Source organism: Rhinichthys klamathensis, unplaced genomic scaffold, assembly GCF_029890125.1.
Source record: "Rhinichthys klamathensis goyatoka isolate OS25496 unplaced genomic scaffold, OSU_Roscu_1.1 h1tg000296l_1, whole genome shotgun sequence".
NCBI lineage: Eukaryota > Metazoa > Chordata > Actinopteri > Cypriniformes > Leuciscidae > Rhinichthys > Rhinichthys klamathensis.
Window position 1 is genome coordinate 252,969 of NW_026606815.1, and position 16,666 is coordinate 269,634.

The 16,666-nt window shown below is 37.2% G+C and overlaps 1 protein-coding gene across 1 annotated transcript in view; it reads right to left on the reverse strand.

Moving 5' to 3' along the window:
• Positions 1–16,666, reverse strand: part of parp8 (poly (ADP-ribose) polymerase family, member 8) — a 37,576-nt gene that overhangs the window by 17,768 nt on the left and 3,142 nt on the right. Inside the window, exons 3-9 of the mRNA XM_056269990.1 lie at positions 12,268–12,305; positions 10,238–10,327; positions 8,514–8,584; positions 8,337–8,405; positions 5,788–5,882; positions 3,745–3,805; positions 3,528–3,618 (exon numbers count right to left, since the gene is read on the reverse strand). Coding sequence (XP_056125965.1) covers positions 3,528–3,618; positions 3,745–3,805; positions 5,788–5,882; positions 8,337–8,405; positions 8,514–8,584; positions 10,238–10,327; positions 12,268–12,305 — 515 coding nt within the window. The remainder of the gene's footprint in view (positions 1–3,527; positions 3,619–3,744; positions 3,806–5,787; positions 5,883–8,336; positions 8,406–8,513; positions 8,585–10,237; positions 10,328–12,267; positions 12,306–16,666) is intronic.

Below are 16,666 nucleotides of genomic sequence, written 5' to 3' on the forward strand. Positions count from 1 at the left end.
GCAAAACAAAGTACCACATAAGTTTGCTACAGACGTTTGATTTAGCCATCAAAGCATTTGAGAGGTTTTTAAAAAACACTGGAACAGAAGGTCACTCTGAAATGAGCCACTTATGATGAGTAATATCTTGGCAGGAGAACAAGAGCAGGCATTACAGCCATGTCCAAGTAACTTTTCTCTCTTTCTCTTGCAGTCTGAACTGAAGTAGCCATGTTCTTGAGTCAAGCAATTTTAAACAACTCTACAATCAACAGAGACAGCTCGGTGTAAGGGCACACACTCTCACCAACATGAACAATTCACATAGTATTTATGCAAAAGAAACAACAGAAACCCCATCTAACAAGGTAAGTGTGCCAAACAAGTCTCATGTGATTGTAGTCTTAAATGCAGGCTTACCACAGGGATGTGTATTATCACCTCTGCTTTTCTTTGTTTATGAATGAACTTCAATGTAACAAGGACGATCTCACTTCAATCAAATAAGCTGATGACTTGGTTTTAATTTCTTGCCAAACGGACACACGTGTTCGAGTATATTAAAGGTCTTTTACAATGGTTTGATAACAGTCATCTACAAGTGAACATTGAGAAGACAAAGGAATTATGCTGTGGGAATCAAAATAGGACAGGTAAGGCTAGCATTTTATATGAACAAGTTATTATACAAGGTGTAAAGGTAGAGCAAGTTTCAAATTTGAAATATTTAGCTACAAAATTAATGACAAATTCTCATTCCAGGAAAATGTGGACCATGTACATAAGTCTACACAGAAAATGAAGACATTTTAGTAACGATAGGAGGGTTCTAACCATTGTTTGGTTCGATGATCGAAAGTATTTTAACATATAACATTGTTTCGTGATATGGCAATTTAGCAATGAGACAGAAAAATAAATGAATACAAGTAATTTACGAAGCAAATAAGATCACCGGCCAGAAACAAAGTGCATTGCAAGAGCTGTTTTCACACTTTATGGAAAAAAAGGCAATTGCAGTATATTCAGACCAAACCTATCAACTCCACTCCTGTTTTGAAGGGAGCAGGCTGCTTATACCACTGGCTAAAAAGAACATATATAATAATAATAATTAATTCATTACATTTATAAAGCGCTTTTCTCGGCACTCAAAGCGCTTTACATAGAAGGGGGGAATCTCCTCAACCACCACCAATGTGCAGCATCCACCTGGATGATGCGACGGCAGCCATATTGTGCCAGAACGCCCACCACACACCAGCTTACTGGTGGAGAGGAGACTGTGATGAAGCCAATTAGTATATGGGGATGATTAGGAGGCCATGATTTTGGCCAGGATGCCGGGTTTACACCCCTACTCTTTCGAAAGACATTCTGGGATTTTTTTGTGACCACAGAGAGTCAGGACCTCGGTTTAACGTCTCATCTGAAGGATGGTGCTCTTTGACAGTATAGTGTCCCCGTCACTACACTGGGGCGCTAGGAGGACCCACACAGACCACACGGTGAGCACCCCCTGCTGGCCTCACTAACACCTCTTCCAGCAGCAACCTGGATTTCCCAGAAGGTCTCCCATCCAGGTACTAACCAGGCTAAACCCTGCTTAGCTTCAGTGGGCAACCAGTCTTGGGCTACAGGGTGACATGGCTGCTGGCTGTATAAATGATCATTTGTTCCATTGGCGGTGACGGTTTTTAACCAAATTCTTAAAGGTTCTCTAAGCGATCCTGGGTGACGTCACTTCTTGTTGACGTTCGAACTATTGTCAAACAAAACGGAGGCTAGCTAGACCCTCCCTCCTCCTCATCCGCACACTAACCCCCCAAACCACACCCCCAAACCCTTCTTGTCGGTCATTGGCTGGAATAGTTTATTATGTTTCAGGGAGCGGGTCGCTGCAGTTTGCTTTTGTTGCTGTTTGTGGAGCCTGGGCTGTCTACAGAGATCGCGTTTCTTTACAGTGTGTTCAGGGGACAGGCAGCCAGCGGTTAGTGAGGAGATGTTTGCTGTATGTGACAAAAAAATTTTTGCCCTAAAAAACGCGTGACATCGCTTAGAGCACCTTTAATTGAGGTACTATTTACTTTTATATATTTATATACTCGTTTTATGCATGTTTTTAATGGGGACAAATGTGTGTTCCATGAGCTTTGTTATGTGGTATGTAAATGGATGTACAGTATTGTCTGATAAGATGTATTTATTTATGCAAGTGTCAAAGATTAATTTCTGTCCAGGAAATCTGAACAGACAATAAAGTCAAACAAACAAACTTGTCTAATGTTGTTAACAGCACAATGATTTGCATGATCTTCTTAAAGAGTAGTTTAATGCATTTATGGTTAGGGTAAATTCAATTAAATGTTTCTCAACATTTCTTTACCCTCCCAGCCCCATCTGTAAGGCTCAAGTACCCCTTTATTTTCTTTATAGAATAAGGAATATCCAAATAGAAAAAAGTTTTGAAATGTCAAAGTCTGATCACTGTTGCCAAAAATCTACCTCTATTTGGTGTCTTTCTATATATATGTGCAAATATAATGTAATTCACACAAATTGAAAAAAGTACAAACATTTTCTTCTTTAATAAGTACAGTAACTGAATGTGCTATCCTATTAATAACAAAAAAACAAACTCAAGATTAATTATTTTAACTCATTCTAATTTTTAACGGCATATTTTTATTTTATAAACCATGACTTCTGTTTTATAAGTTTAACTATGTTACATCTAAATCTAAGTTCCCCTGGTTGGGAATCAAAGCAGCAGATGTTTATAAGATAATTCTATAACAAAGTTTGTTTGCTTTTTTTGTGTATATGTTCCTGTAATGATGCAGCGGACGAGGAGAGATCCATTTGCAGGCTTTATTAAATAACAGGGTCAGACAGGCAAGGGTCGAATACCAGCGATATAAGCAGAGCAGGATACACACAATCAGAGTCCAAGAACAGGCAAAGGGTCGGGGCAGGCGGTGAAACAATCAGAGTACAGAGTTCATGCAGAGAGTAAGGGAGGCAGGCAGGTAGCCGACAACGAGAGGTAAAGTCCAGATAAAGTCGTAACAGGTAAACAAACACAGGGTACAAACGCTCAGAATAGTTCACTGGGAAAGCAATACTTGAATGTGAAAACCAGGTATTTATGGTGTGAGAGAAACAAGGTGATAAGACACAGGTGAATGAAATGAGTGCTGATGAATCCGGGCAGTGAGTTATGGGAAATGTAGTTTGTGAGGAAGTGATCATAGTCTATTGTGGAGCACCCTCTGGTGGCTCTCGAGGGCACTGCAGCTGGTGATCGTTACAGTTCCAGTATTTCCATACATTATCAAACTAAATTATGTTTTTGTTTTGTTTTTGAAAAGGGTTAGGTTTAGAGGTAGGATTGGGAATAGAATGTGAAGTTTGCACAGTATAAAAAGCATTGAAGAGTCCAACTGTGCCCAACTCGGTGTGTGTGCGTGTGTGTGTGTGTGTGTGTGTGTGTGTGTGTGTGTGTGTGTGTGTGTGTGTGTGTGTGTGTGTGTGTGTGTGTTTCTAACCTGGTCCATTCAGATATTGTGTGAGGGAGCAGTGAAGCCGTACAATAACAGGTTCACTCCGGATCACATCCCAGGCAAGTGCAATCTCCTCCTATGAACAAATGCTGCATTTCAGTTTCACATAGTATAACAGACACACACAAAAATAAATATATAAATAAAAACTATATGCTCATCGTCATTCATCTTTAACAAGACACTGAACAATAACACTTACATCGAGGAAAGTGACATCAATGTGTAGGTCGATGTCCACATCATCAATTGCACCATATTCCCTATATTTTGAAGGGGAAGAAATACAATTCCTAATTAATTTCTGCAAGTGAGATTATAATCTTTGTTTACAGCAGCTTTTATAGTACATATTCATTAAGACTAGAAAATTACAAGAACATATCACTCAGCCAAATATGTTGATGACAAAGCTTTTAGGGATTTGAAGGAAATTCACAACATATTTAGACATGATGAAACAGTTCTCTTTGTTTATACAGATGGCTTACAAATCATTTTGCTGGAAAATTGACACAAACTGTCATTTGCACACTATTTGAAATAGGTTGGGACAAAGAAAGCAAAATAAGACATGACTGTTTTTTATCAAGGAGGTTGAATGCAAATTTTCTAACACAATTTCTAAGCAATTTGGCTACTGGTCATCATCCAATACCCTGTGACGTAAGTGGAAAAAGGAAAGTCATCTCAGATGAAGAGCAAGTAATTACATTTTATTAAAAATAACTTAGTTTTCTTGGGAATAAAGCATTTTGTTATCGTTTATAAAAATTGTATTTAATGTTAGAAAAAGATTTATTAAGAAAGATTGCAGAATAAGATATAAAACCAAATGAATTTATTTCTTAAATGAGTACGCAGGTACACTTGATGTTGAAGGGATGCAGCTTGATGCTCCAGCTCTGCTGCTGCGCTTCTCTCAAAGTATTTATTTCTCATAAAACCATTGTGATGAGTTTGTAGCATTGCTCTGGGCTAACTGTTACCATGGTTACACCTCACTCCCAAATGCAGCCGCTGTGCCTCAAAAGCAAGAGGTTTGGGAAAATAATAATCCTCTTTGATGATCTGTCTATGCAACAGCTTGCATAGCATACAGCAAACACACACTCATGTTCAGACACATGTAAACACACAAAATTACGCATTACTAAGGTAAAAGAAATTCAGAGCAACTTTAAGGAATCATTTAAGAAGTGTTTTACCAAACACGTGTTACACGTAACACGACCATAAAAGCAGTTTTGCGTTTTCAATTAATTGTACTTCAACGAATAGGCAAAAACATTTAGTGGGATGTGTCCTGGAATTATTAAAAGGGGCCTCACTGAACCCACTCATAGAGACTGCGGCAAAAACGACCCAGGTCATTTTTCAAGCAGAACACTGAATAAATACTCAAAATGGTTTTCTGTCCATGACTCAGGGCAAATGCATCCCAAGGATCACACACTAGACAGGATATAAAACGCACACTTCTGCTGCTATGAATAGAGTCTTTTATGCTGTTCTTTCATTTAACGGTCTGCTGTTATCAAAAGCAGCTTGACAAGATAAACTTTCAAGGACGAAGCTTTTAATAGCTGTCGCTGCATGAAACACCATTCAGATTGGCAGATTTTGTGGGGTGAATCACGTTCGTGTTGACAATCTGTCATGAGTTCTTTTTTCATCCGAGTTATTAAGCACAAACACGAGCATGTACATGCTTTGCTGTTGTCCACAGCATTCGTAACAGCACCAGTTTCAAATGTGTTATATCTTGGTATAAATTTGCTGCTTGCAGAGCAGATTAGGTAATAGCAAGCCTCTACGTCAGGATAAACACAACAGCAATAATTACATCATTACAGCCCTGTAATCAAACAGAATCCACTCAGACTCTCACAGACCGTCCTTCAGTTGATCACAGAGCATTTCCCCAAATGACAGATTGGAGACATGGCCACCTGAGGGTTATGGGACCTGGCTCAGGCAGAGGACGTCCTTGAGTGGGTTAACTGTGCCAGAAAACTAAAGAACGATTGCTCAAGGTGTCGTTTCCCATAAAACACTTCTCTGGTGGCGGAGGAGAGTTCAGGAAGGAAGTCTCAATTCCAATACTTTTTTTCTGAGCTGATGACATGTTTGCATTACTGACATAATGCTACTTTACATAGATTTTTTTTTTTACCCCCAAGTTTAATTTGCAAAAGTTTTAAGTCCTCACATCAACATCAAGAAAAAAATAATGGCCAGTTACCTGAGAGATACTGCATGATGGCCATATAAGTCCCTCACGGCTGCCAAATCAGCCTCCAGCTGGGGGTGTTTGTGAAGCTCTCCATCATAATTTACCTGCCCACATAAACACACAGGTCAAAGGGTGATACACAGAGCCCAGGGTTACAGACAGGTGCACCTGAGTATTTATTAAAAAATTAATAAACAGCACTTCACCGCTCATGATTGTTTCTACCTTGAGTGTTTAATCAGTATAAGATCCAGAACACTTCAAACAAGCTTCTAGACATCAATCACTGTTGATGACTGTGGCTCTGCACTCTCTTAACAATCAATACACATCATACACTTAGATTACTCAAGTATAAGATCAGCCTCTTTAGACTGTGTCCTACAGTAAATCAACAGTCTGGATTTTTGTGAAAGAAAATGTGATTCTGACCAGGCAATATATGAATGACAGGTTTAGAATAGCTGCCCTTAACTACTAAGTATCTTAAAAGTGGAGAATTTTTTATTTGTTTTCTTTGAATATCTAAAAAGTATTGATCTGCTTGTTTGAGCATCGACTTGCCCATCACAGTAACACCAACTCAACCAATGGTGTGAGATTGGGGGCGGGACTATCTGTTTGTCCAACCAATGGAAGACAAAGGTAAATTCTGTAGGGAAACCTGCCATTATTAAGTCTGAAATATATGGGTCTTTACATAAAAATTAAAGAAATATGGCCAATATTATGTACATTGATCATGCTTTAGTTTGGTGGATATAAATGATTAATGACGTTTAGTCTTTTTAGATATTCTGCACAACAGAGATCAAAAAAATTCTGAAGTTCAGAGAGAATATGCCAGCATGTGGCATGGAAGAGTCTCCCGAAGGCTTTGAGATCATCAGAACAGCAAAGGATTGAAAAATTGCCTCATTACAGTGAGCAAGAGCCAGCGAGCATTCACTGCCCGACACAGGCATTAGTTCATGAATCTTCATCACCTCCGGAGTCCGGACTGGTCCTCACAGGGCACAAAGCTCACTCACTCACTGACTCCAGCTTTATGGATTTGCTCCAGTGGATGGTCATTGGTCACATGATTAATTTAAGCACAAGCTGTGTGTGCAAACTAACATTCATTCTCATGATGGAAACATTCTCAGAAAAGTGAGGGACTAATCATTAACAGTTAAAGAGAGTCAAAAAGTTTTTTATATGAGCTGCAAACTACTTTAAGTAAATTTACCATGAAATGAAAAGTCTTAAGCCCCAGGTGCTGCAGGTTTGAAGCTCGTTTTAAAGCTGTAAGACCTCAGGAACTTTAGTTGCAGTGACCACATGAAGTTGAGGTTCACATGGGAAACAGGACCTTGTTTATCTCCAACTCTAAAATTTAAAAATTTACTCTGAAATGTTGCCTTTTAAAATATTATTACAATTTAAAATAACTAATATACAATTAGAATAGAATTAATATTCTATTTTAATATTTTATAAAAATGTAACTGGTCCAGTTCCTTTATCTCGAGCAGGAGCAAACCAAGGCTGAAATTCTCTGCACTACAACTACCAGGGTCGATGGGAGGACTGGATTTGCCTAATATTAAGCTATACCATTGGTCTGCACATCTAAGATATGTTTGTGATTGGGTTGCTCTTGATAACTCTTCTACATGGCCAGATCTTGAACAATCATTTTGAAATATTTGGAAATATGTTAATTCTATTTCGGTATGTAATCGTGCCAAGGCTATACAGTTCAAAACTGTCCATGGGATGCATATTTTACCAAACCGTAGACACGCATTAACAATACCCTTTCACCTCTATGCCTTAAGTGCAAAACACAAATCGGTACTCTCTCTCTCTCGCTGTCTTTGGTCATGCTATCAGTTACAAATATATTGGGCCAAGACAGTTTCTGAAATGAGTAATATCTTTGATAAGGAGTTGGTAATGCGTCCTTTATTTTTGATCCTTGGTGAGCCCGATACAGCTTTGATTTTACCAAAAGAAAAAAACACTGTATAATCTTCTTACTTTTGCAGCTAAAACATATTACTGAGGTGGATAAGTGACAAGACTCCGACTATATCAGGTTGGCACAAGATTTTGATCTAATTCTGCTGGAATATTTAACTCGTCTAGTTAATGGTCAGCCAAACCAGTTTTATAGTGTCCGGAAGCCCTATATCAATAATCTAGGGACTGAATTGTCAACTATTCTGTGGAAGGGATATTCCATTGATGTGCCTTAAGTGAGTACATAATGGTTTTGAAATTGTAATGTACTGCAGTTATAGATTTCATGTTTTTATATCATTACTTTTACTTGATTACCTTATATTTACATATATTTATTTACCTTGATTACCTTTTTTACCTTTGATTACCCCCCCCCCCCCCCCCCCCATAAATATATTTGGAAAAAATAATAATAATAAAGTAATTTATTCCTGAGATTCCTGAGATGGCAAAGCTGAATTGTGGGTGGTTAGTGGATAAGACCACACATAATACACAGATAGAAATGTTATGTACATAAATGTAGTGAGTGACTCAGCTGAACTTACCTGTCCAACATAGTAGAACTCCTCAGAATCATTGTCACCCTCTGAATCCTCCTCTATAGCATAATGGCACTGGAGAGATTTCAAAAAGCATTAGTCACAAAACAAGCGATTCATTGTTGTTCCTGGAATTAAAAAATATTTTATAATAAAGGTAAAAAAAAAAAAATACAGTCTTACCGAGTTTTTTTCAGTTTGAAGTTTTGATTTAATAGACAGACAGCTGGTGCCCTCATTATTTATGCGTATTTCTAAAGTAAATGCACAGATGTGTGAGTATGACATGATATTGTGAACTAAGAATGTCAGATGGAACAATAAACAATATTCAGTTTTTATGAAAAAGACCATTAATGGCATAATTTCTGTGACAGGCCTGATCATGTCCAGAATATCCAACCAGCACACTCATCTAACTTCCTAACCCGTTTTGTGCAGATCATATGATGTGCATGGTGACAGCAAAACAATAGTTTCAACTAAATGACTGTAGATCTTACTACAAGGGTAGTTGTTTTTGTTAATTCCACTACAATTCCAAACCACAAAACCTACGATTTTAGAAGTATCACTGCTCAGAATCACAAATCTGCAAAAGCTGGGATAACATACTGCCTAAAATACTGTTAACATACTGTTAAGACAACCGTGAGGTCTTGACCACTGTAGGGGTACTTGAATTTCTTTATGACTGAGTAAAAACGTATTGTTTATGCAGAGTCAGAAAACATTTTAAAACTGACAAAGTGTGCAGAGATCAGCAGAATGTACAGGCTCATTAGTTGTAATGTACTGTGTCAGAAGATGGCAAGACTTCAACTTTTGGACTGGAAAAATATTAGGTGTGCAGGATAAGCTTCGATTAAGCATCTAACTAACTGCTGGAGGAAATCAGTGAGGATCGCTGCTGTTTTGCCACTTTGTTTTGGCACATATGTCTTGGTCGGTCCTAAAAATAGGAGCAGAAGACATGCAGTACAACTCCAGATAATTTATTTCCAGGATTACTGCCAGTGTAATCAAAGAGCTCTAAAAACAGAGAGGGACTGGCTAACACTATGTGAATACAGCAATAATAGGATGATTATCCTAAAAAAAAAAACAATTTCCACTGCATTACAAAGGTTTTTTTTTTTTTGGACATATACTATGTTCAACAGTTTAGAGTTAAGTTTTTTTTTTTTATAAATACTGTCAATAATATATTCAGCAAGGAAGCATTAAATTATTAAAAATAGGAGATTAAAACTGTTAAAAACAGCTATTTTAATATGTAATATATTTCATTTTATTACTGTTTTATAACAGTAATAATACAAAATATTACTGTTTACTATATGTCTTATCAAAATACAATACATGCAAATACATGCAGCATGAGCATCAGAAACTTCTTTCAAAAACATAAAATTATACAGACCCCACACTTTTGAACGGTAGTGTTAGTGTATACCATGGCTATATTTGAGGTGGCTTTGAGTCCAATGTAAATCCCATATGGTGATCATGCAGTACTATATTATCAAAGTATCATGGTGCTACCATCTGACACGATCACTGTACTATGCTACTGCCACAGTACTTTTTTTGTAATGATCGGTCTACTGACCTTCATTATTGGCAGACATAAAGGATCAAACTCTGAGGTAACTCCAAAAAATCTGATCATGTAGTAGGTGGTGGAATTATGGCATGGGTGCTAGTTCAGGGTTGGAGCAAAAATATTCAGCCAAAAGTTGAAAACCACTGAAATATTTCTGTGAAGTACACTCTGAATCTAGAAGGCTCCTGGTTTCCTTTCCCCTTAGGTGTGTCTTTAAAATGTCTGTTTGTTCAACTTTTTCATTGGTTTTCTGTAGCTGCAGCTGTTTTATGATTCCCTATTAGATGATAAGGTATCTTACCTGTTGCAATTCTATTGAAAATTACTGGTATTGGATCCCTGGTGACTAACACTTCATCCTCGTTTTCAGAGTTAGACACATATGTGTTATCTGAAATGACAAAGACAAACAGGTGGGTAACACTTTACAATAAAGTTTCATTTGTTAACATTAGTTAATGTAATAACTAATGCAAAGACCTGAAGTAGAACAAACAATGTAATCAACCTACCAATGAGTGGTAACAAAACCCAAACTGCAGCTTATACATAATTAATAGAAAAGCTCCAAATGAGAGTGAATTGAGCTGTGCTTATTCTACAGTTTCTGGACAATCCACTATTTTCAGGTTAACACTTTCCATGGGATTTTTGGCAATGTTACCTAAAATTGTGCCAAGCAAATTCCTCATTCTTATGCAAAGCTGACTCTCTGCCACTATGCTGTGAATCAGGCTAGACTAAGTCCTTCAAAAAGGGAGGTCTGCATCTTTTAGGCTTCAGATTTTGGGGACAACTCTTGTGTTTTGTATCAAAACATCAAATGTCAATCTTAGACTTAGAGCAATGCCACAGCTTCACAACCAAATGAAATTACTAGGCTAAGTCAAACTGAACATAGATTGCACTAGGCAACTGCTCAAAACCATCTACCTAAAAGTAAAAATCGAGTGTAATCACTATACCCATAAAACCCACTGAGCTTTAACATTGTGCTGTGTCATTATGGCTGATAAGATAATGAAAACAAACACTGTTGCTCACTTGAATGTACCGTGCCATTATAATTATGTGATGGAAAAGAGACAATGGGAAAAGTCTTAGGAGTATAAAGCAGCTGCGGTAGAGCACTTATCACACTGAAGCTGAGAATGATGCAGTTCAGCTGGTCTATTTTTATCATTGGTATCAGTTCCCAGTACAGAGTAGATCCAGTGTCATCTTTCCTATCAGACCAGTTATATACTGAGTAAATGACATTTTGAACTAATTTTTTAATATTTTAACAGAAAAGAGGACTGTCACAGTGTTGTGGGTGCTTGGCAGAGTGTTGTTATAATGTTCTATTAGGGTATCCTGAATGGTTCCACACTGGTCCAAATAGAGTCTACCCACAAGTCTCTATTGTCCAGTCTACACATGGTATTACATGCATTTTGGTTGATCGGATCACAAGTGGACAAAGCTAAATACAAATGTAAACGGGGTCTAAAACGTTTTGAGCTTGTCCACTTTCGACCACTTCTAGAGTAGTCGAAAACGCATTCCAACAGCCACAAAAGACTGCATAAACATTATGTGAAACATGCAAGTCAGACGGGATTTAAACTTTGTCAAGTTTGGTTTGAAGATGAAAAATATACCAAGCACAATATTCTCACACCATTCCTGATTCTAACGCACTCACAGCATTCGTCATGATCTTTGCGGAAATTAGAGCAGAAACGAAAGCTGCTCTCTGTATGTTTTTCCGTCGTCTCCAGTCGCGTTCATATGTAAACTGCTCAAGCTTATTTCGTCCATTAGGTCGAAAGATCTGAAAAAGCCCATACATTTACCGACCCATAGAACCTCCCCTCGAGGAAATCAGGACAGAAGTGGTTGAAAGTGGACAAAGGAGACTGATTAAAACACCAGGTGTAAACGCGTATGTGTCTGCCTCATCTATATCTACTTTTGATCCGATCTAACAAAACGCATCTTAATACCAGGTGTAAACAGGGCCTATGATATTCTGGTCCCTAGATCCATCCTTAATTGAAAGTCTATGGCATTTCTTGGAACAATCTGCCCAATTTGAAGAATCATTTGTCCTTTGGAGTTACAAGGCAAATTTGAATATCCCTAGGGTTAGGAATTTTTCAAAATCCCAAGCAAGCAGTAGTAATAGTGTTTATTATTGTGTTATGATGTTAGTGTTAGTAATAGGTCCTTATTGTAACAGAAATAAAATCACTCTATCTAAATGGTATGGGATCACTGGTGAGAGTTTGGGGGTATCATTTATCCATTTATCAAATAATCCATTAGCCTACTTTGTTTGTGCAATACCTGGATAATCATCAGAGACATGAATGGAGTAGGACACCCTGCAAAAAAAAAAAAAAAAGAAATTAACATTAGACAGGATTTATACTGGTTCTCAGACACATTCATGCACATACCATATGGTAGCTGACACATCACACTGAATCAACACATGCAGAAACAGTTTGAATATTAAGTTGACACATATTGTGACAGACACCTACTGGAGCTACACTAGTACACTTAAGACCAGATGTTTTTTGTTCTTTTTTTGCACCCGTTTTGATCTAAAGTCATCATTTCATTTATTGTACCTGACTCAGCAATACTGCCACAGACTCTGCAAATAACTGAAAAGTACAAAGTCTGACCAAACACTTCTTATTTTTTATAGTCAAAAAATCATTGGAGACCTCCAGCGAAAATGCTAATTTTGGGCACTTTCTATTTTCTATCTAAATTGTTTTGTTACAAATTATATTATTAGCATGTAAAATTAATATACATTTACCATACAATTTTAACAGGCGAAATCTACACCAATGGGAATTTCACGCGAGGACGAAAAATATCCCCACACAGGTTTTGCAAAGGGTCTAAGTTTGTCATGAGGATTTGCGGTGTTCTCCAATAGAATGCTGCTTGGTATGAAAGTGACTTCTGTATGAGCAGTGTTTTATACGTACAAGACTACACTGTTGACAAATAGACAATGGACCATAATTTCATCCCTCTTTTGCTTTAATGACAGCAGCACTCAACCTGCATGAACTCCACAAGCTTTAAAATTTTACGAAATGTTGGGATCCCACTGCAACTGTCCATCGCTCACAGAAACCCAAATCTAATACCCCCGTCTACATGATAGCTCACAATCTATACTGTTCACATAAAGGCTTATGAAAAAATATTTAAATAAATGGTCAGCTACAAAATATATATATATATATATATATGTTTTGGTGCAGTGCAGAAATGTAATGTGAAGACAGAAAACCCATCTAGTGTTGACACCGGAAACTTTAAATAGAAGAAAAACTGCAATTTTAAAAAAAGGCAAAAAAAAATCCTCTCACAGTTACACAAAGGTGCCTGACAGAAATGAGCAGATGGAATATATAAATTCCACGTGACAAAAGAGATTTTGCAAACGATGAGACTATCACTTCCCAGAAGGGTGCTGCCCACATGTCTTGAATACAGCTAATCTAAACACTTAAGTAAGAGGTAATTAAGGAAAGTGTAGTCTCCATTTCACGCAATCAAGTAAAAAAGGTTGCAAAGAACAGCGTTGACAACAGTACACTGTCTCCTGTGAAGTACCTTGAATTAATGTGGAGATAAAGTGACTTGCTAAAAAGCCTTATAGTGATCAGCCTGAAACTACCAAAATCATATTAATTACTTCGATATATATAGGCTGATCTGGCAACTGTGAAAATATAATATGCAGCTGACCTTTATGTGCTTATGTTTTTTCGCCCCATTGCACAATGTGAGAAAATATATTAAGGAATTAATGGAGTCAATGACCTTATACATACCATTAAAAATCATGGTAAATAACTTAATTTAAAAAAAACACACAACCATACTGTATGTAGATTCTGACTACTACTGGCACAGAAAGCGGTACTAGCCCATAAGGGATTTTGTGATGACAACACTGAGAAGAGAGATTGATTCAGAGGAAGTGAAACCCCTCCTGGGGTCTCACACAGGATGATGCCACTCACAGAAAGCATTATTCACAATGACACCTGGTATTGTTTAAAAATGACTTGGATTTTGTTATGCATGATGCATTTTTTTTCACATGAACAAATTTTTCTCAAGCAGAAACCAACCATCTGCAAAATGCCAATGACTATGCAAAAAGAAATGTCTGTATGTCCAGTGAATTGCGCTAAAGGGGTGTTCAGTTTTATCCGAAACAGATGAACGTGAATCTTCATTGTTGTATGCATTGCGGCAGTTAAAAAAATTGTTTTTTCCATATGGACCAAACATGATTTTTTTTTGTATTAGTTTACAATTAATGCACTATGTTAAAAGTGTTTTGAGGTCACAACATAGTATTGTGCAAGTAACCATGCAAAAATAAGTCTTTATGAATCGATAATCTGCCCCGCCCCCGGTTATCATAATTTTTTGAAAAGTGACAAAAGTTGTTGGTGTTTTATTGCCACTGGTGTTTATTTCAGCTAGAAACTGCAGTGAATTGTTTGTAATAGGTATGTTTTTGGAGTTCTGCAAACATGTACTGTAGGTAGAGGCACGTTTTTCCAATGAGCCAAGGTAGGAAACAACCTAAGTACTTTGGGTTACACCAATGAAATTTTTAAGGGTCCAAATAGTGCTTTAAGGTAGTAAGTGTCCATTTCTAATGTCAAATGTACAGATTTTCAGGGAAAAGACCACCAATTATCGAAATCCAAAATGACAAAGTAATTAGGTTACAGCTAGCATCTGGTATCTCCTGCCCTGGTTGGCTTGATTCTGGGGTAAAGAAAGATGAAAGAACAGCGTTATAAATCGCTGACAAATGGGGTCACATGCTAAGACAGAAGCTTCTACACCTGAAACTTGTTCTCCAAGAGAGAAACAAAGCATTACTGTGTATATGAAATGCATGATTGACTTCAGTGAAAGCAAACAACCTCTACATGTGGATGGCCCAACATAGGAGAGCAAAACCCAATGGGCAGGTCTCAGCAGTGCATCTATAATCATTTTTCAACTGCCTGTCACACGTTCCCTTGTGGTTTGCATAGAGATCATATGCAAGTACTGCCACAAGATAATAACTGCAACTAGACATATCTGTAATAAAATCAGGGTTCAGCATGATGCTATAATTGTCCTGTTGACATACAATTCAAAGTTGTCACCAGTAGCCTAGAAGAAATAAAGAATAAAGAAATAAAGCCAAAAGTTGGGCAGCTAATGGTAGAGAGCAGCATGTAAGCATCAGTTGCATACAATTTAATTCAACTCTTTAGTACTACTATACCCACATTAGCACCTAGGCTACCTCTTATATAGTCTATGTATTATATATGGTTGACCTTATATACATAAACACCCACACAGACATTTTGTAAGCAAATATTAACGTATCTGGTTTAGTTTGTAACTGTGAAGTGAAGTCTGCACTTAGACATGCTGTGGTTTATACAACCTTAAACTGGCATAAAAACCGTTACAAAAACCCAACGTAGTGTGAGCATGGCAAACTATTTCTGCTTTTGATGCTTTCACTTTCTGCAATACAGAACACCATGTTAGTCAGATCTCAAAATATTAATGAACTTCCTCGTCTACTCCCTGAATTAATGGTTTATATCTTTTTGATGTAGTATGCCAAATCACTCAAAGTTTATTTCCAGTGGTCAGCCAGTATCCGCATCTAATGCAACAACATTTGTTTGAATTAGGGCTTGTCACAATTTAGCCCTCGTGGTAATTATGCAAATTCAGTTATACCAAGATGATGAAATTCAAACATAATTTGTGTTGATCTCGGCCATGATGGATTATTCATGAGAAACTACTGCATCTCTGGGATTATGGGCTTGTCTGTTCTTCTTTTCACCGTGTGAAATATCTTATACCTATTTAGTAGTTTGGTAACATCAAACAAAAGTGATCGCCATGCAAATATCCATCTTTGAATAGTTTTTTTTGTATCACATATCGGGGTTATCTGGCATATCAGATATTAAAGCTACCTTGTTTTCTGTGATGAAAATACAAAAAAGGTGCAAAATATGAGGCCAAATCTACATTACAAGGAAACGTGGATCCATCAGTGAAAGATGTTGAGTGCAGGTTGCAGCTCTACAAACAGGAAATGTGCTACTTCCTCTATAAGGCAATGTGCAATGATTTTTCATAGAGAGCCTGTCAGCTCATTTCCTGCTATTAATACAAGGCACCTCCTCTAAGAACAAGAGTGACATTTGCAAACAAGTTCAAACATAAAAATGACAAGGAACTCCCTGTTTTAAATTCAGGACACCTAAATGGATTACAGTGAGCAGTGTTACAAATTCACTGCATGTGCACAAATAAATAAATATAGGAGAACGTATGTGATAAAAGTAGTAAAAATAAATAATATTTTCAATAATTGACAAATACATGTACATGCATTAAACATTTGCATTTGGTGTTGTAAAACGCAAGAAAAAATAACAAATCAGTAATAACTATAATACAACCAACCACTTTCAACCAACAGTTATTGAAACATGAAGACTTTATTTAAAGGCAACTATTGAGAAGACGAGATCCATTCGGCTTTCATAAATCTTTCGAGGACCTTCTTATCGGTACTGGTAATGCTTCAGTGAGCCAAAAGTGCTTTCCTGGACAACTCATTTTTTAATTAGCATATTTATCAAAAAATGTGCATGACTAT